This window comes from Populus euphratica, unplaced genomic scaffold (genome assembly GCF_000495115.2).
Source record: "Populus euphratica unplaced genomic scaffold, PopEup_1.0 scaffold289.1, whole genome shotgun sequence".
NCBI lineage: Eukaryota > Viridiplantae > Streptophyta > Magnoliopsida > Malpighiales > Salicaceae > Populus > Populus euphratica.
This window is the reverse complement of record NW_011500167.1, coordinates 104308-125805: the sequence shown is the minus strand read 5'-3', so window position 1 is coordinate 125805 and position 21498 is coordinate 104308. Positions and strand designations below refer to the sequence as shown.

General features: G+C 31.4%; 1 protein-coding gene across 1 annotated transcript; it reads right to left on the bottom strand.

Moving 5' to 3' along the window:
- Nucleotides 1-17535: 17535 nt before the first annotated feature.
- LOC105111265 (uncharacterized) lies at nucleotides 17536-19239 on the bottom strand. The gene is made up of 5 exons (XM_011006575.1): nucleotides 18995-19239; nucleotides 18867-18901; nucleotides 18820-18834; nucleotides 18244-18300; nucleotides 17536-18189 (listed from the first exon to the last, which is right to left on the bottom strand). The coding sequence occupies exons 1-5, from the start codon at nucleotides 19097-19099 to the stop codon at nucleotides 18048-18050; spliced, it is 354 nt and encodes a 117-aa protein (XP_011004877.1). The 5' UTR covers nucleotides 19100-19239; the 3' UTR covers nucleotides 17536-18047.
- Between the last annotated feature and the right edge of the window lie 2259 nt (nucleotides 19240-21498).

Here is a 21498-nt window from a genome sequence, read left to right as displayed (position 1 = left end):
TTATTATTATTATTATTATTACTATTGTTGTTGTTGTTATTGTTGTTTTATAATTGTTTTTTATAATTTGTACAATTAACCTCCTTGTGGTTCGACCCCGGTCTTGCCGGGTTATTTATTACTTCGACACTCCTGCACTTGGGAGAAGACATCAACCTTTTAGTCGAGTCAGCCGATAAAATATTTCATGGGCGTCTTTCATTTTTCTAGACATGGTTGAGAAACTTAGTATGTCTACGCCTATATTATTGTATTTGTATTTGGGTTTGTTAATTAGATTTTATTTATATTATATAGTTGGAAAATCTTATTTAATGGCTAAAATCCTAACTATTAGTTGTTTTGGGGTTTTTCTATATATATATATATATATATAGCTTTTTGTTGTCAATTTTGATGAATTAAAAAAACAAATTAGATATTGTTTCCTCTTTCTCTAATTTTACCCTCTCTTATCAGCTTTACTCTTCTTTTCTTTAGTGTTTTTTTCCCCTTCATCTTATCTTTTCTTTTTTAAAATCATTTTTTGTCTTAAATTAATATATATATATATATATGTATATAACCAAGAAAAAGTTAATATGTTCATATATAAGGTAAATTATATTGTTTATTTGTTTGATAAAAATTAAGAAAAAGTTATGTTGATAGTCTAATCATTTGTTATCTAAGGTTTAAGAAAAATCATTCTCAGTAAGTAGATCTTTATCTTATCAAATTAAAAAAAACATAATTATTCTAATGCCAACAAAGAAATTATCTTATTATTTAATAACAGGAATATGTTTTACCTATAAGTTTATAATCTCGCATATTAAAATAAAAAAATAAAAAGTTTTGATAATTATGAAATGCAAGTCAAATTCCTTTAGATTTTTTCAAACATATCAAAGTATTTTAGATTTATTTTAAAATGCTTAAATAACTTTAGGATTTTTAGTCATATGTAAGAAAAAAAATTATTGATTTTTATTTTTTAGGTTTTGTTTGACAAAAAAATTATTTTTTGTAATAAATTTACAAAAAATAGACTTAAAGGGTATTTGTTAAACACACCCTTAAACGTAAAAACCACATAACAACAATTATAGCAAACCAAATAGGATATTAAAACTTTTGATCTATTTTTTTTTATCAAGTCGGTGGTTGCCAAATACACCCTTAAACCCAAAAACCTCTTAACCAAAATTATGGCTAACCAAACAGATTAAACAAAAAAAAATAACAAAAAACACGAAGAACACTTGAAACCAAGCAATAGGGGTTCTAAATTAGATCGTATTTCGTCATAATGAAGGCACATATATGTTGAAAATCATGCAAGGATAAATAATTTAGCATCCAATTAATTCAGCTATCACTAAAACGTTACAATTTTATCAAAAATGGTTTTGGTTCTAAACCTAAATTCTAGAATTAAAAACCATTGAAATTGTGTTATTGATGCAAATAAACACTATATTATTAGTTAATCATGTACTAGGAAGAGTTTTAAGCAAATTAATAAAACAAAACAATTTAAAATCATGTAGTTAAGATAATATTCTAAGAAAAAACATGAAGTACAAATGAAGAACATTCAATGTAAGCCCAACAAGGTGACTCTCAAATTAGACCAGATATGGGTAAACCTAAGGCACATATATGTTGTAAATCATGTAAGGATCAATAATGTAGCATCCATTCACTTTGATTGTCAACAAATGAAATGTAGGCCAAAAAAATAAAAAATAAATAACAAAAGCAAGCCAAAAGGAATATGCTTTTGGGTTTGCAATGTATATCTAAAACAATTATTATGTCTTGACTTTATTTTTTATTGTTATTTCTCTCATCTTTCTTATCTTTTTATTTTTTCCTTTCCTCTTTTTAATTTTTTCCAGCCTCTTTTCTTGATCTTGAAGGGATTATTTATAGAAGTTTGTTAGGATTTTAAAAGATTTTAAATCCATTTCTGATCTCTTGATCTTGAGAGGAGTATTGTGAATCATTGATATGAACCAATTGAGGAGCATTTGTATGCAAGCACATGAAAACTAAATCATGTTTTTTGCATGGTTAGTTACACTGTTAAAACTAACTGAGTTGTCTAGTTTTGAGATTTTGTTGGAGTAATTCTAACATCATCGTCATCTAGGGCTACTTGAATTTAGTAAAGTGGATGTAAATGAATCCATTTTTTTTTAATTTAAAGATTTGTAGCTCCACATTCATTCCTTTAAAGTGCCAACTTGATCAGCCTGAAATCTAAAAATCAAGTGATGGCTGATCAGGGATCAGATGTTGGAGACTTTTATAAAAAACTTAGAATGTAAATATTTAATTTTATGGAAATAGGTTGTACAAAAAAAGTTCCTCTTCCATCTTAAAAACCTCATGTCATTTAGATATCTAAAATTCCACAATGAGCTCATGAAAGGTACATCAGAAACTTGCTGCAAACCTACAAATTCAACTATATCGGCAAGTTTATATTAGGAGAAGTTAGAATGAATTTGGTAACGTAAAAGACCAAGCCTCCTCACAGATGTACTACTTGCTCCTTCTCTGATATTCTTATGCTTAAATATCCTTTAGCCTAAAAAAACTAAGCTTCCGCATTGATACTGAAAATTACCTGGCTTGCCACTCCATTTTCAGTTGCTTCAGCAACTGATGCAACCACATTAGATAGTACCATCACAAGGTCCATTTAATTTCTAGCCTAGCTTGCGCTGCAGTTCCGAAAAGGGGGCGCATTCCTCACACAGAAAGAAAAGAAAATCAGTGAACACTTTAAAGAAACACTGTGAAAGGAATCAATTTGTCTTTGGGCAAGGAATCACTGGGAGCGCGGGGATGGTTGCTTCATATTCTGTTCTTGTCTAGGGTTTGCTAACACCAATTGTGTTTGCGCGGAAGACCAGCAGCTAACCCTTCCTTTTTAAGAGGGATTTTTAATTTTTAATTTTATTGTTGGGTTTTTTTTCATTTTTAGTTAAATAGAACTACTTACATCGTGGATTTCGATTTTTTCTTTTCTTATATCAATAAAATATTAAAATTGGTTGTTGTATATTTTGTCAAATAATCATCTCAACCTAATGGCTTAAATTGCTAGGTGAAGTCTCAATAAATGATTTATATTATTCTATAACACCTCTTAACCAAAATTATGGCTAACCAAACAAGATAAACAAAAAAAAATAACAAAAAACACGAAGAACACTTGAAACCAAGCAATAGGGGTTCTAAATTAGATCGTATTTCGTCATAATGAAGGCACATATATGTTGAAAATCATGCAAGGATAAATAATTTAGCATCCAATTAATTCAGCTATCACTAAAACGTTACAATTTTATCAAAAATGGTTTTGGTTCTAAACCTAAATTCTAGAATTAAAAACCATTGAAATTGTGTTATTGATGCAAATAAACACTATATTATTAGTTAATCATGTACTAGGAAGAGTTTTAAGCAAATTAATAAAACAAAACAATTTAAAATCATGTAGTTAAGATAATATTCTAAGAAAAAACATGAAGTACAAATGAAGAACATTCAATGTAAGCCCAACAAGGTGACTCTCAAATTAGACCAGATATGGGTAAACCTAAGGCACATATATGTTGTAAATCATGTAAGGATCAATAATGTAGCATCCATTCACTTTGATTGTCAACAAATCAAATGTAGGCCAAAAAAATAAAAAATAAATAACAAAAGCAAGCCAAAAGGAATATGCTTTTGGGTTTGCAATGTATATCTAAAACAATTATTATGTCTTGACTTTATTTTTTATTGTTATTTCTCTCATCTTTCTTATCTTTTTATTTTTTCCTTTCCTCTTTTTAATTTTTTCCAGCCTCTTTTCTTGATCTTGAAGGGATTATTTATAGAAGTTTGTTAGGATTTTAAAAGATTTTAAATCCATTTCTGATCTCTTGATCTTGAGAGGAGTATTGTGAATCATTGATATGAACCAATTGAGGAGCATTTGTATGCAAGCACATGAAAACTAAATCATGTTTTTTGCATGGTTAGTTACACTGTTAAAACTAACTGAGTTGTCTAGTTTTGAGATTTTGTTGGAGTAATTCTAACATCATCGTCATCTAGGGCTACTTGAATTTAGTAAAGTGGATGTAAATGAATCCATTTTTTTTTAATTTAAAGATTTGTAGCTCCACATTCATTCCTTTAAAGTGCCAACTTGATCAGCCTGAAATCTAAAAATCAAGTGATGGCTGATCAGGGATCAGATGTTGGAGACTTTTATAAAAAACTTAGAATGTAAATATTTAATTTTATGGAAATAGGTTGTACAAAAAAAGTTCCTCTTCCATCTTAAAAACCTCATGTCATTTAGATATCTAAAATTCCACAATGAGCTCATGAAAGGTACATCAGAAACTTGCTGCAAACCTACAAATTCAACTATATCGGCAAGTTTATATTAGGAGAAGTTAGAATGAATTTGGTAACGTAAAAGACCAAGCCTCCTCACAGATGTACTACTTGCTCCTTCTCTGATATTCTTATGCTTAAATATCCTTTAGCCTAAAAAAACTAAGCTTCCGCATTGATACTGAAAATTACCTGGCTTGCCACTCCATTTTCAGTTGCTTCAGCAACTGATGCAACCACATTAGATAGTACCATCACAAGGTCCATTTAATTTCTAGCCTAGCTTGCGCTGCAGTTCCGAAAAGGGGGCGCATTCCTCACACAGAAAGAAAAGAAAATCAGTGAACACTTTAAAGAAACACTGTGAAAGGAATCAATTTGTCTTTGGGCAAGGAATCACTGGGAGCGCGGGGATGGTTGCTTCATATTCTGTTCTTGTCTAGGGTTTGCTAACACCAATTGTGTTTGCGCGGAAGACCAGCAGCTAACCCTTCCTTTTTAAGAGGGATTTTTAATTTTTAATTTTATTGTTGGGTTTTTTTTCATTTTTAGTTAAATAGAACTACTTACATCGTGGATTTCGATTTTTTCTTTTCTTATATCAATAAAATATTAAAATTGGTTGTTGTATATTTTGTCAAATAATCATCTCAACCTAATGGCTTAAATTGCTAGGTGAAGTCTCAATAAATGATTTATATTATTCTATAACACACACTCTCTCAAGTGAAAGTCTTTTAGACTTGAAACTTGCATATATTCATATTACTTTATGCTTGATTTTTATCAAATAAATAAGGATGGTGAGATTCAAACTCATGGCTGCTTGGTCATCAAGACTCTGATACTATATCAAATAACCATCTCAACCTAATAACTTAAGCTACTAGGTAAGGTCCTAATATATGATTCATATTATTTTCTAATATATTTTATGATTTATATCACTATAAAAAAAAGAAAAAAATAAATATAATTGTTTGCACTTGTAGTATATTTGAAGGGTTTTTAATGAAACTTGTCAAACTTATATTTTTTTAATATATTTATTTAAAGTTTAAAATAAATATATTTATTTAAAGTTTATTTGACTTGCATCTGAAGGGTGGTGCTAAGGGATCCATTTGGTGGTAAAGTTTGATACATGGCTCGACACTTGCAAACGTAGTCGAGGAAGTGGTGTGTGCTAAGGGATTCTTGTGGTTAACTTTGAGCATATATCCACATGCTTATTCGAGAAGCCCATGAAGTGTTTTCTTTGTAACAAGGCATGTTACATGTAGATTTTTTATTTATTTATAATAATTGATTAATATTATTGAAAGTAGCTAGAGTCAAAGTTGTAGGCTAACTAGCAGAAACATATACAAAGGACAATAAATAGAAGAAAGAGGAAGGGATTACAAGAAAGAAATACAAAAACACGTCTTTTGAGTCTATGAACATATATATTTCTATTTGGAAGACCATAAAAACATGCCTCTAAACAAATCCGAACCTGTGTACAAAAAGGTTTCTTCAATTGTATTCGACTATAAAATGAATCGATGCTGATTTAAAAATATCAAAATATTATTGCATGTTTTTAACAGAAAAAAAGTTATGCAACAAGCTACAAGTTGTTGATTCCCTTGCAAAATTCCGCCAAGAACTTCTCTCCATCCAAGAATAATATATGCAGGCACACCTGGATGTTCTGATCATGAATCCGTAAGTTACGATGCTGGCACTTCTGATTTAACTTACAGATTTTTTCCGTTGTAGGAGCTGAACATGTAATCATCTGATTTGAGTTCAACATCTTATAAACCTGAGAGAGTGATACAAGGAAACCTCCTCTGACTCCCCATACAATCCTGTTAGGATCAATCCTTGGTAAAATGGACAAGTATATATGTGCATGGCATGGTATTCCATCGTCAAGAGCCCTAACCCTATGTTTTCTGTGCCCAAAAAAAAACAAAATAAGGATCAGCTGTTGCTATAAATAAGGTGGCGCATAGTTTAAAGATTGCTCGTCACAATTTAGTTCATTTTTAACCTAGCTAGCAAACTCCAAGTATATAAAACGTTGTTAACCCTAACCCTAGCGAAGAAGGAAAAAAAAGAGAGAAATAGGAAAGAAGCACTAACCTTGGAAACTTGTTTTGGTATATCCCCAAACTGATAAAAGAGAATCGCTTTCAGCTTATTCTCATTATCACCTTCATCTTCTTCTTTACAGACATTTTCCATTATTTGTAAAAGACGGCACATCTAATTAGAGTTGTGATTTTGGTGAATGAATATGGTGCATTATACAGGGCATGGACGTGTCTTTACATGATAAGATCTGCCCTTCCTCTCCCTTTCTGTGTGTGGTGTGGTTTTTTATCTTTGGTGGCATGGACTGCCCAGCGCCTAAAAATTATCAAAACAATTCCATACTCAGTAGTGGTTTCCTTATACCGCCTGGTCGTTGGATTTATTGCCTTATTTTGCAATGGCACGCAGAATTTCAAAACCACATTGTTATTAGGTTTGGTTTATTAGAAGAAAAATAATGATGCCAGAAAAGAATGTGGTTTGGAAGGAAATGGATTTGGTTCAAATCATGCGGCCTGTAAATGTTTATCTGACAATAAATAATTTTACTTTCCAAATTTTAATTTGAGTACATACGAAAAAGGAAAAAAAAAAATCTTTACTTGTATTGCTGTGCTCCTCAGCGTTTCGTGGTCATAAAAGAAAGATATTTCATTTGGTTTTTGTGATGCATTACTGAGTAAGTTTTGTTTTCTATATATTTGACATTGATAAAACTTTGTAATTAGGGTTAGAGTCACGAGCTGGTGTTTTGAAAACTAGAAGCTAGTAAGACTAAAATGTTTTCATCCAAAAAAAAAAAAAAAAGAAAGAAAGAAAGATGTCAGGCTACAATGTTGACGGGCTACAGTGGCCTCTTATCTTCTAATAATGCTTTTTTCAATCTCAAACATAGAACCTGTTGTATGTGGTGTGGCTTCGCAGTAAATATCCTTCCAGAATATCTAATTATATATGGTGCGAGGGAAATGGATAAAATAAGAAATTTTTATATCTTATAAGGAAAATGAATAAAATAAAAAATTATTGTATCTTATAAGTAGAAAAAAAAATAAGAATCATCACTTTATATTTTAGTCATTAGAAACTATATAAAATTTCAGAAATCAAATACAAGGACTGGTAATATGAATGAAAGGTATTAACACTTATAATATACCTTACCCAAGATGTATTAATTTAATTGTTTGATATAAATTAAGGTATTGACATATTTTTCTAATTATTGTTCTGTCTAAAATTTAAGTGAAAATTCTTTTTAGTAAGGAGATCTTTATCTTATGAAGTAAAAAACCTAACTGTTCTAATATGAATATAAAAAAGAACTATATTTATTTAAGATCGAGAATACATCTTACATATAAGTTTATAATTCCAGATACTAAAAGAAAATAAAATATCTTATTTTAATATTTTTAAAATATGGGCATAATTCTCATAATTTTAATAAACTGGTTATTAAAGTTCAAAATACATGCTAACAAGAAATTTTTTAAAAATGATTTTATATGAAAATACAATATTATTTTTATATCTTTGAGAGACTTGTCCATTTACATGAAAACAAGACTTTTTTTGTTGTTTTTCTATATATTGTTTTTACAATATTTTGGAGAAAATTGAATGTTTTAATATTAAATTTTTATCATTTAGTGTAAAAAGACAAATCAATATTAAACTAAAACAATAAAAAACTCTACAAGAAAATCATAAATTTTTTTAAAGGATTTTTGAAATTTTTATTTTTAATTAATATATAATAGTATGCTATATAATATAATATTATTGTACTATAAGGGGATGAGTCTAACCCAATTACATGGGCTAAGCTCATCCTAGCTAGGCTTAGATCGACCCAAAAGAGTTGGGCCAATATTGGCCTAAGATAGGGGGTTAGCGATGCCAGCCTAAAAGAATGTTAGGCTAATGTTGGCCCAACAAGTCTTTTTTTTTTTATTGGATTGGGCCAAACCTAGCCCTATCATTTTAATTTGGGTCAGCACTGGTCTGACCTAGTAAAGAGTGGAGAGTGAATTAATTCACTCTCCACGTTCTCTTAAAACAATAAAGAAGGAAGAGATGCAAGAGAAAAAGAAGAGGCGAAGAAAAAGAGTGGGTGAGGTTGACCAAGTAGTGGCTTCACGATGGTGCTAGTGCAGAATGACAGTGGTTCTAGGCGGTGATGGGGAGAAAAACGGTGGTGTTTCTTCCTTTTTTTTCTCTTCTTTTTTGTTTTTCTCTTCTCTTTCTTCCCCTCCCTTTCCTTATCCCATCTCTTTCTTTCTCTGCTTTTTCTATGTTTTTGTTACCATTCTTCCTCCTCTTTGTTTCTTTTTCTTCTTCTTTCTTTCTATTTTTCTTTTATTTTTTTATTTGTTTTGTCTCTCCTTTTTATTTATTTCATTATTTTTTTTCATCCTTGTCTTCTCGTCCCTCTACCTTCTGGTGAGAGGGTGTTTATAAGAGGCAATGGGAGAGAGCTACTCTACCCTAGTCTAGTCTTGATGAACGGATAAGGTTGTTAGGGCGGCATCTGTCCAATTGTCCTAGAGCTGCCCACAAGGCTTATCTTCTCTACCCCTTTTATCATGGTAGTAGGCCATGATAGAGTGGAGGTTGTGTGGGGTTTTTTTTTGGGTAAATAGGAAGGAGAGAGAGAGGAACAGACACTGCAAAGAGAGGAAGAAAAACCTTATTCCCCTACCTTTGCATGTTTATAAGGTCAAAGTTCATGTATTTATCTAGGGTTATACCCTATTCTAATAGTCTAGTTTAGAATATAAATATTTTTTTTCGATCACTAATTGATGAGTTGAGGCAGTTGTTGTCGTCCGAGGCTTTGACTTAAGATGACACTATAAAGAGAGGAAGGAAAACCTTCTTCCCTTACCTTTGCATATCCATAAGGTCAAAGTTCATGTATTTATTTAGGGTTATACCTTATTCTAATAGTCTAGTTTAGAATATAAATATTTGTGTTTGACCGCTAATTGAATAATGATAGCTTAAAGCTAAGGAATTACATATGGTGTTTTTGTTAATGATATCTCATATTCACCAATGAAAATATTGATAAATTAAAATAGATATTTTTTTTTGTTTGGAGTGTTTTTTTATCTAGAAATCTATTAGTAATTTTATTACCAACGAACTTACCGACAAACCATAAATCACAAACGATGGGTTTTTTGACAAAGTATTTTTGTTTATAAGCCTTTTGGTAAAAGTCATGCCAACAGAATTAGTGTATAAATATCAATGGAATTTTCTATTGGGAAATTAAAATTAAAAGATTCTGGTAGTGTCAAGGCAACAAACCCTAGACATCCAAATTCTAGACCTTAGATTTAAACAAAATCTTTTTGCTTTTGATTGGCATTACTCTTCCCTTAATTAATGCCATGGAAATTATTAGCATACCTTATGTGGTATGAAAATCCAATTAAAAAGGAAAATAATGAAAAATAAGGCAAGAAATCTCGAATGGTAGTTGGCATCCAAAAACCAAACCATAGAGGAGAAGGAATATGAGTATCCTTATGCGTATATAGATAACTTATTCAGTAAAAATTCAGTCATAAAAATGGATGAAATACGAACTGTTGTCTTACACATTGTCGCCTTAATCAAATGAGTGTTAGTGGAGACAAAACAATGTCCCACCATATGCAAGTGGGAATACCTAACTTCCCACTTTACACATGGTGGAGGACACAAATGGTGGCATAAATCATGACAATATTTATACCCCTTTCCTCCCATTTGTATATATATACACATGCTCAGTGAAGAGCTGTGTGTGTGTGTGTGTGTGTGTGTGAAAAACAGAGAGAACAAAAGAGAAGAAGAAAGAGCTTGAGTGTAGAGTTGAGTTGTGGAAAGTTTTCTCCTCCTCTTTATTTGTATTGTTTCTTTGAGTGATTAATACAAATCAGTAGCTCCAAGGAGTAGGCAAATTGCCGAACTATGTAAATTTATATGTTTGAATGCTTGAATGACCCAACAACTAGTATTAGAGCTTGTTCTTGAAAAAGAGGGTGTTTGATCCAAACTTAAAAATAAAAGTTCTCAAATGTGTTTTTGAACATGCCATTGTGTAGAGGAACACGAGACGAATCCACTAGTGAAAACCCGGTGAAAAATCAATGTCCTGCATGCCCACATGTGTCGATGACAACACTACCCACATGTACCAAAGCACCACACGCTCTCCATGTGTCTTCTTCGCTTGAATTCTTGCAACTGGACCAAGTTAACCCGAAACGTTAGCGACCAGTCAGCAACCATAGTAGCAATTCTGCACAGTCATCAGCCACATCACCTGACATGTCACTGTTCATATTAGCAACAAACACATCAGATAAAAATCCAAAAAACATGTCAGAAGAAGATTGACAAATTCTTGATAGATAGGTTTTGGGTATTATTCGACTATCTTTGTTAAGAAAAGTTACTTATAATGCTACAAAAGAAAACTCCACTATAAGATTGATGAAAGCCTTGTCTAGGATGTATGAGAAGCCCTCAACAAATAACAAAGTGCATTTGATGAAGAAGTTGTTCAAACTGAAGATGACAGAAAGCACCTTTGTCACACAACATCTCAACAACTTCAATACCATCATAAATGAATTATCATCTGATGAGAATGAGTTTGATGATGAGATTCATACATTTATTTTGCTAGCTTCACTTTCAAGTGGTTAAGAAGGCATGAGAATGGCTGTAAGCAACTTAGCAGGAAAATCCAAACTAAAATATGATGACATCCGAAACTTGATTCTAGCTAAAGAAGTGAGAAGGAAAGACTCAGGTGAAAATTTAAGTTCAAGTTCAGCTTTCAACATTAACACTCGAGGGAGGAGACAAGATAAAGGCTTATCTAGAGACAGATCAAAATCAAGGTACAAAAGTAAAAGCAAGTTTGGACCCAAAAAGCAAGTTGAATGTTGGAATTATGGCAAACCTGGTCATTTCATGAGGAGTTGCACAAAACTGAAAAAACTTGAAGCTAACTCAGCAAACGCTACTATAGATAAGGTACAAGATGTTTTGATTCTTGCTATAAAAAGTCCAATTGATAATTGGGTCCTTGATCCTTGTGCTTCATTCCACTATATACCATACCATGAAATGATGCAAAAAATATTGCTTCTACTAAAGCATAAAATCAGGTACAATTATAGCACTGTAGACTCGGTCATATGAGTCAAAAAGAGATGAAGATACTTTAGTTAAAGGAAAAGCTACCAGAGTTAAAAAATATTGATCTAAGTATTTGTGAAACCTGTGTTCTTGAAAAACAGAAGAAGCTTAATTTCTTAAAGGTTAACAGGACTTTAAGACCAAGAAAGCTCCAACTAGTACACACAGATTTATGAGGACTAGTTCTAGTAACATCTTTTAGCGGTTCTTGGTATTATGTGACTTTCATTGATGACTTCAGCAAGAAGGTATAAGTCTACTTTCTGAAAAATAAATCTGATGTGTTTTGAAACCAGCAGGAAGGTATAGGTCTACTGTTTATGTTTGCAGGTCTACAAGGACTATAAAGCCTCCACAACAATTCACACTTCTATTGAATTATATTTTACTAACAAATGATAGTGAAAAATTAACTTATGAAGAATCCTTACAAGACGAAAACTTGAGCAAGTGAGAGTTAGCCATGAAGGAGGAGATGGAGTCGTTGTTGAAGAACAAGACTTGGGAGTTAACCACATTACCTGAAGGAAAGAAGGTTTTGCAAAACAAGTGGGTTTATAGAGTAAAGACTGAGCATGATGAAAGCAAACGATTCAAGACAAAACTTGTTGTAAAATGGTTTCAACAAAAGAAAGGGATTGACTACTTTGAGATATTTTCTTCAGTTGTGAAGGTCACAGCAATTAGAGTAGTTATAGGGATAGTAGCTGCAATAAATTTACATCTAGAACAATTAGATGTAAAAACAACATTTCTTCATGGTGAATTGAAGGAAGATATTTACATGCAACAACTAGAGGGGTTTGCAATCCAATAAAAGGATAACGAAGTCTGCAAGTTAAAGAAAAGCCTATATGGTTTGAAACAAGCTCCAAGACAGTGGTACAAGAAGTTTGACAACTTCATGTGTAGTTTGGGATACACAAGATGCTAGGCTGATCATTGTTGTTATGTCATATATTTTAACAATTCTTATATCATTCTACTATTGTATGTGAATGATATGTTAATTGCAGAATCCAGCATGAAAAAGATTGATAAGTTGAAATAATAGTTGCCAAAATAGTTTAAAATAAGAGATTTATGAGCTGCTAAATAAATAGTTGACATGATAATTATCAAAAATAAAAATAAAGATATATTAAAACTTTTATAAACCAAGTATGTTAAGAAAGTTCTTCACAGATTTACTATGATATACCATAAAAAAAATAACAAAATCAAATGGTGACGTAATGTCTCTGCGCATCATGATTATGATGCGGCTTTGGATTACCAAAACCGGAAAGTGCAATGCATGCATGTTGCAACAACGTGGCTAGTGATGCTTTGTGAGCTAGCGTAACAGCTGCGAAGATTTTACTGTGATTCGTATGTAAATACTTCTGCAACCAGCTGATGGTATAACCTTTCGTTAGGATTTTGCCCATGACCACAATCAGGATTATGGTTTTACTGCATGACCTGTTCCTATAATAATGTTCTAAACACTCAAAACGCAACATCCCCTGTTCTCTTTTGTTTTTCATTATAATAAGCTACGAAGTTGCATTCCTTCAAAAAGATACATATTTGTAGACAAATTCCTAATACCAGGAGGAGACTTCGACCTTAGCATACGATCATCTCGAGACGAACCTAATCGATTCATGGAACCCGCACATTGACTGCCCTCTCGAATAATCTCAAACCTACAATATAACATTGGTATAATACTGTAGAGAGGATGATGAGCAGGAGTACAAGGTAAGCACCGAACAGCTTCTATGGAATCCGTTTCAACTTGAAGAGGGACAGCCATTATCTTTCGCAAGAGAGATTCCTTCCCAAATCAATCCCCCACAGCTCAGCAACCATATTTGATGCAGAACCGATACAAGAAGAAAAACCATAGCACCGATTTCCTAAATAATCACTGATAACACCACCACATCCTGCGCCACCAGGAGAACTTCCGTGGACATTTAGCTTCCACAACCTTGAGGGGGTGGCTTCCATTTAACATAACGATGAGAATTGATGCCCTACCCTCCTATATTTTCTTTGTCGCGGAGGAATGGCCTCAGATCATGAAGCTGAACTAGGGTTTCATGATTAGGGTTTAAAATAACACAATTTCTATTATTCAAGAAAAAAAGGAGAGACACGGGTAATACATTTGAGGCAGCAGGTACATATGGAACATTGAAATTTCAAACTCAGCAACATACATTCACTCTTTCATTGGATTAATTAACCATCAAAAGGATATGAAGATGTTTCATCTTGCTTAGCAATCCACCTTCCTATTCCTGATTCTTTCACCAGTGTCTGTTCTTTTACCACATTGTAAACTTTGATGTCAAAAACCTATACTTCAGTGGCAGGGGCGGCTGTGCAGAGCTGCCTCACGCCACCCTGACCTGCACCATGACAGGACAAGGCAGCGTTCCTCTCGCTCCCACTGGCTATAAGTACTGAGAGGTATAGAGAGAAAAAAGGGGGAGAGAGGATTTTTGGTTTAAAAAATGAACAGACAAGCAGACGGAGGAGGAGAGTTTTTGGAGTAAAACAAAAGGAAATTTTGAGAAGAAAGCCGGTGAGACTTGAGAGAATCAGGGAGGAAGATCGTTTTGAGAATTGAAAAAAAAAAGGAGAGAAAGAAGGAGAGGAGGAAGAGAGAAACAGAAACAGAAAGGAGAGAAAGAAGGGGAAAAAAAAGAACAGAAGACACAAGGGAGGAGAAGAAGAAGAAGGATCACCGCCTGAAATTATTTGCCACCGTAATGCCACCTTCATTTTTCCTCTTCGCCGCAGACAGCACCGCCACCGCCAGAACATAAACAGAGAAGAACAGAACAAAACGAGGGGGAGGGGCAGAGATAAAAGAAGGCAGTGGGAAGAAGAAACAGAAACAGCAGCATCACCGCTTAGAACAAATGCCCAACCGCCACTGCAAGCTGCGGTAGCCCAACTACAGAGCACCACCATTCTAGGTAATGCTCCTTCTTTTTGTTTTTTTTTTTTATTAATATAGGTGTCCAAATTAATTTTTATGCATCATAATTAATTTTATAAATCTTGAAATTAACAATAATATAATTCTCTGATAATCATCATATCAACCAAAAACTTGAATATAAAATCATACCTTATTCTCATCTTCTTAGTTGTTCTTTTGCATGCAGTATATGTATTGTTGACTTTCTTACATAAAAAAAAAAATTAATTGTTTACTATACATTAGCACATAACTGATTAATTATAATTAGCTAGCTATGATTCTCATCACAGTAACATAATTGGTATATTGGTTGTTTCGGCTGTAACATCAACTTAGTCTATGCGGCTAAATTGATTCCAACTATAAATAAGTTTTTTTTATTAGTTTTAGCTTGATTTTATTTTAGATAGATCTTATCAATTTAGTTTTTTTTAGGTCAGATTTAGCCATCTTAGTAAAAAAATTCCAAGAAAATCATTTTAAAATTTGTGATTTTCATGCTTAAATGTTTAACGACATTCTGATTAATATCATTATGTATTTTTATACTATAAAGATACAAATCTAGATTAAAATACTTGATTTTTGTCAAAACATTAAAAAATTAAAAAAAATATTTTTGTCTTCATGCATATGGTTAAATCTCTAAAATAAAAAAATCATATCATGTTTTCATATAACAAAAATTCAAAATATATATTTGCATGCATTTTGGTTTTGATAACCAATTTATTAAAGTTATAAAAACTAGATTAACATTTCAAAAATTTCAAGAAAATTATTTTGTTTTCTTTTTAATATCCAGAATTACAAATTTACACATAAAACATATTCTTAATATTAAAAATATGCTTCTTTTACATACATTAAAATAATTAAGTTTTTATCTGAAAATAAAAAAAAAAGTCATCACAATACATACATGTGCGATACTCAAACTCATTAAAATTTTTTAGAGTCATCTAAGCATTAAGTCATTCATTATATCATTCACACATATTCCAAGACATGAAAGTAAACAACTTATTTTCAATTTAATTTCATAATTAAAATTATTCTACTAAATGTTATAAGATATGTAATTCTTTCTTTATAAAACATACCTTACAATAGATATCGTATGTCTTAGCAAGCGAAATTCAGCAATTTTTTTTTTGTATATCTAGCATTAATATTATCCATTTTTTTTTACTTTTAATCTTATGTAACTTTCTTAATTATGTATAAATAATGTGGTAGTACAGCCCTCATTACATTATAATTGTGAAAACTTGAGTCATTATATATAACTCAAGCCGTTAATTTAAAGAAACTAATTATTAAAACCATTATCGCTAAGTCCTTGACCAGAAGATCTTCAATATTGTTTTAAAATGTTGATATATGTGATCCTTGTATGAAACAATAAATCTCTTACGAAATGGTTTATTATTGTTGTTGAAAATATTTAATTTTTTATTTATCTTGCTTGATAAAAGACTATTGAAATTTTTTATATAGAAAAAACTCGAAAACTCTTTCAATATTGTATGTAGAAAAATAAGAAAACTATTTTCCTTAAATAGAAAAAACAAGAAATTTTTCTTAATTGGATAAAATATAGATAATCTTTTTTTCATGAAATAAAATATAGATAATCTATATTTCTATTAAATAAAAATTCGAATTGTTACAATATGAATAATCATTCAACATACACAAAGTAATTAACATGTTTACATGAATTGACAGTGTATCTTCAAAAACATTCTATGAACAAGATTGCTTTAAATTTACAGCTCAGATTTTCCTGCATCCTTGCCATTACCTGTATAGAGCTTTTAAAAAGAATCCTGGCTCTATTCCTACAAAAAGTAATTAACAGTAATCGCATAATCTGATTTACATTTCATGAAATTAAATTATCCCTTAGCTATAAAGCTCTTCATCCAGAATACCATTCTGATTTACATTTTAAGATTGCTCCTTTTTCGGGAGCATAATATTAATGGTTTTTCTTTTTCGCATGGCCCCGACCCCCGCAAACCTCCTCTCTCCGCCCTTGTAGACATACCGCAGTTCGTATTTCACCCATTCATAGTCCTTCTCCTACAGGGTTTGGTTTTTTCATACTCATATATACCAGTAGGGATTTCTTGCCTTATTTTGCATCATTTTCCTTTTCGATAGGATTTTCAGACCGCATAGGGTATGCTAATAATTTCCAAGGCACTAATTAAGGCAAGAGTAATGCCAATCGAAAGCAAAGAGATTTTATATAGAAATTAACTTATCTCTACAGGGTTCTTTGCATTTGTGATTTCAAGTTCAATGAAAATTGTGTTGTCATTGTAAAAGAGAGAATGCCGAATCAAAAGGGATTAATTTCCAGGAGCACAAATCGCGTAAGCCTGCTTTATTTTCTTAGTAATATTTTCATCGGTAAATTTAATATATTATTGATATGAGAATTATATATAATGTCACTAATATTTTTATTTATATTCATATTAATTTATCCTCAAAAGTATTGTTATCTATTTTCAAAAATATTTAGAAAAAAAGAAAAGAGAGAGAGTAATATCAATGTGATAATTATTATTTTCATTTCTTGAAGGCTGCTAAGTTTATATTCTTATTTTCTTATATTACTATATTCATTTTTTTCATTTTGTAAATTGGATTAATATGGAAACATAAAACAGAGAAGTACAAGATAATTTCTGAAAGATTAGTCAGAGAATCATTCAAGTGTATATTCTATTGTTACAGGAATTCAATACAAAGTTAATATTGACCACTCAGATTTTCTTGCATCCTTGCAATTACCTACATAAAGCTATTACAAAGTATCTAAAATAATCTGAGTAATTTTATCATTCATTCTACCCTGATAGTTCTTCTTTAGTTTGCAAGTTTAATCTCTGTAAATGAAACTGGCAGCTTCTAGCAGAGGCATGATCTCTATGAGCATCCATGATTATATATATTGATGTGGCTTTAGATTACAGAAACCAGAAGTGCAAAGCATGTATATTGCAACAAGGTGGCTTAGTGACCTTGGATGCATCTCCGTTTAATGGAGCTCCACTTAATGCAAGGGAAACTATTCAGGAAGCAAATTGTTGAAGCAAAAGGCAAGAGTCTTGCTCAAGAACTAGACATCCTGAGCGAGTTGCTAGTAATGAAAACTGCATCTGCAGTTAATACATACACAAGAGGTCTGCTGGTAACGGGAGGTGCTGGAAACTCACATGCAACAGTGTCCAAGGAAGTTGCTGAATTCTTCCTTGAAATGGGGATTGAATATGTTAAGCTTTCCAACTCGCCAAGGTTTCAGATGATGCTCAGTGAACATGGAGAACAATGAGAGATTTCTACTTCTGATGAACTAGAAGTTGGGGTTCTAGAAGAGCAATTCAAGGACGTGCAAGAAAATGCCGACCAAATTACTCGAACAATATGGGCAACAAACCAACCAGATGGATGAATGGATAGATGAAAATGATCGATGCCTGGTCAATTTCTTGCAAAGAAATAATGTCTCCCACATTAGAACCTACGAAGCAGGCATCATATCAATTACGCTACTGAGAGGCGCAATCGGATTGAATATGCCACTCCACTTCCACCTTGCCATCCCAAGCATCATTCTGGTACTGCAAGAGAAAGCTGATTAACTTTAACTGAAATTCACTATATTTCAAACACAGTAAATATATCTGCTACATTAATATCCTCAAATTAAACTCCCTTGTTAAATTGTGAATTTACATAAATAAATAAATTTATGCATAATTGACCTTTGAAACAAATAGTAAATATTAGAAATTTATATATGCTAAGTGATAAAATTGCCAGATTGGACTCGTAAAAGCCCTTTTTCTTAGGGGTCTACTTGGCATATAAAGTCATTCATCATAAGAAAGTATCATTTACACATGTTCCAATTAGACATGAAAATAAAAGATTTATTCTCAATTTAACGACAGTCTAGCAAAACTCTTAGTTCTTGTAATTTTATTTTAAATTGATGGAAAATTCAATTTTCAAAAGTGCACATTTTGAAGAATTCAAAATTAGACAAGCTAGTTTTTAAACTCTGTAGTTAATTACAAATAATTAAGAAAAACAAAAAGAAGAAAAGAAATTAACCAATACAAAGCCAGATGCAATACCTATGCTTGATCCAATTCAACCTGAAGCGCGGTGCAAAATGATGGATGTCCATTTGCTCTCCATTTTCTTTAGCTCCAAAATCTGAAGAAAATAAAGAATTATTCCTTTTTAAATCTTGATTGACCAAAACAAAAAAGAAATAAATAGAACAATAAGAAACAAGAACATACAAACCTTTGGAGTTTGATTTGGTATATACTCAAATTGATAAAAGAGAATTGTTTTAAGCTCTTCCTCCTCATCATCATCTCCGTCTTCTTCTTTTCTAACTATCTCCATTTTTTTTTTCTGTTAAAACAACGCTTCTAATTAGAGTTGGGATTTTTTAGAATGTATATGAGAGAATATATAGGCTGGATTCATCCTCTCATCAGGGTTTTCCTTGATACACCTGTTCACGTACTTTCTCTCTTTTCTAATTATACGTGGGATTGCCAACTTAAGAATTATCGAAATTTGCGTATTCTTTCTGTACCACGTAATTGCTAGTGTTGGATAAGCATGAGTAATGACTCCAATGGAAACTTATGTTGTCAGAGCATCAAAATTGTCAGCGTCTCAGCGAAAAATGTGGATAGGGTTAGGTTAAATCCAATCCAACTATTATTTTTAAATTGATGGTTTGACTCCATTCTTGTCATAATACAGTAATATAATCTATTTTGAAATTAATCCTTTGATTTTTTTCTATAAGAAAATAATTACCAATTTTATAAAAAGTTATAGTTAAATCCAAAATCAATACGATAAATAATATTACTAATAACTTAAGGGCTCATTTACAAGTACGAATATGGTAAGATTTAATCCTATCCCACTATCAAAGTTTTTTTGAAATTTCTTATCTATTTTTTTTTATAGCTTTGTCCAATTGAATAGGATTAGGTTTAATTAAATCCAGTTATTTTAAAATTTTCTTATCTTACCTAAACGTTTTGGATATATTCTTTATCTTATCCCGTTTAATTTAAAAAACAAGTAACTAAAATTAGAGTTTAAATTTAATTTGTACAGACAAGACAAACATTTCATCTCTGAAATGTAATTCTATATTTATATATGTGCTCAGTGGTGTTCTATACATTATAATATGTGTAGGCGTTTCAAAATAGAGTTGTCAGTACAAAACAGAGTGAATAATAATTTATTGTTGAAAGGAAAAGAAATTTGGTTAAAAAAGAAAGACTCAATGTTCCAATATTTTTTTAGGATTTTTGGTGATATACAATTTACAATAAAGTTGATTTTAAAAAAAAAAAATTTTGTTGCTTTTATGGAAGTAAGCTGATTTATTTAATGCTAAACAAACATTTCACGTGTAATTTATAATTTCAAATATTAAAGATGAGGGGATAAAAAGATGTAGGGAACTCAAAATTAATTGTTAGATGATCTTTCAAAATTTTGAAAATTTATTTAACTTTGACTAATTAAGACTATGTTTGGCAAAACTTTAAAAAAAAAAACATTTTAATTAAGCAATTTTGACCACCTTTTTCTTTTCATTTTTTTTTCTCTCTCTAACTTCTTCTTTTCTTTTCATTTTCTCTCCTTTCTTTTTTCATTTGTTTTTTTTTTCTCCTAGTGATGGGGTATTTATAGGGGTAAGAAGGAGCTTACACCACTTTATTGTTATCCATAACATATGGAAGGGTAGGGTGGCTCGGCGACCACTTTACAGCCACTCTAGGGCTAGCCACAAGACTTGTTTTATCTACTCACCTCGGGCACAATGGCAAGCCATAAAAGAGACGTGAATTGTGTCGTGGTGTGGGGACATGGAGGAGAGAGAGGGAGCTGAAGCACGCTGCTAAAGATGGGGAAATAACCCTCTTTTTTATCCTTCCCCACCTATATAACTAGTCCAAAGGAAAAAGATGTTGCATAGTACCATCAAAACAACATCGTTTTGTTTTTTCAAACAAAATATGTCATTTCATTTAACTAAAATGGTGTCATTTTGGTGCTTAAAGAACACAATAACCTTTAGAAATCCCTATCTCTAAATTAGTCAAAAAACAAATTATTTTATCAATTAGGTCCTTGTTTGAGATATTGATTTTAAGAATCAATTCAATTTCATCATAGTCAAGCTCAAATGTTAGCCCTAAAGTTTGCCATCTTTTTTATTTTGGTCTTTCACTCTAAATTTGTGCATTTTGACCGTCAAATAACCAACAACATTCTTCAATTTAGCTCCTAATTCGATCAATTTTAGGCCCAACATTCAAGCGCCTTTGGTTCTTAGTTTTGGATTTCTTCAATCAAATCCCTAATTACCCATTAAACATCAATATTTATGTAATTAAGCCTCTAATTTGACCAAATCAACTCTTAAAATTCACATTTCGATTCCTAAACATTAATTTCTTCCAATTAAAGCCTAAATTGACTTCAAAATCATTTGTTTCTACAATTAAGCCCTGCCCTTTATAAATTAATTAAAACCTTAAAAAAAATCTAATTAAGTCTATAAATATCTAATTTGGAATTTCTCTTTCTCAATTTAAATTTTCTTTGCTAATAGGGCTTTCATCAATAAAAAGTATAGTATTAAATTTCAATCATTGTATATTTGATCCTCATCAACCAATCTTTCACTATTTTCTAGGAGTTACAGTATCCGCTTCTCACTAATATATTTCTTTCTTTTCTTCCAACGGTTTTTTGATTTTTTT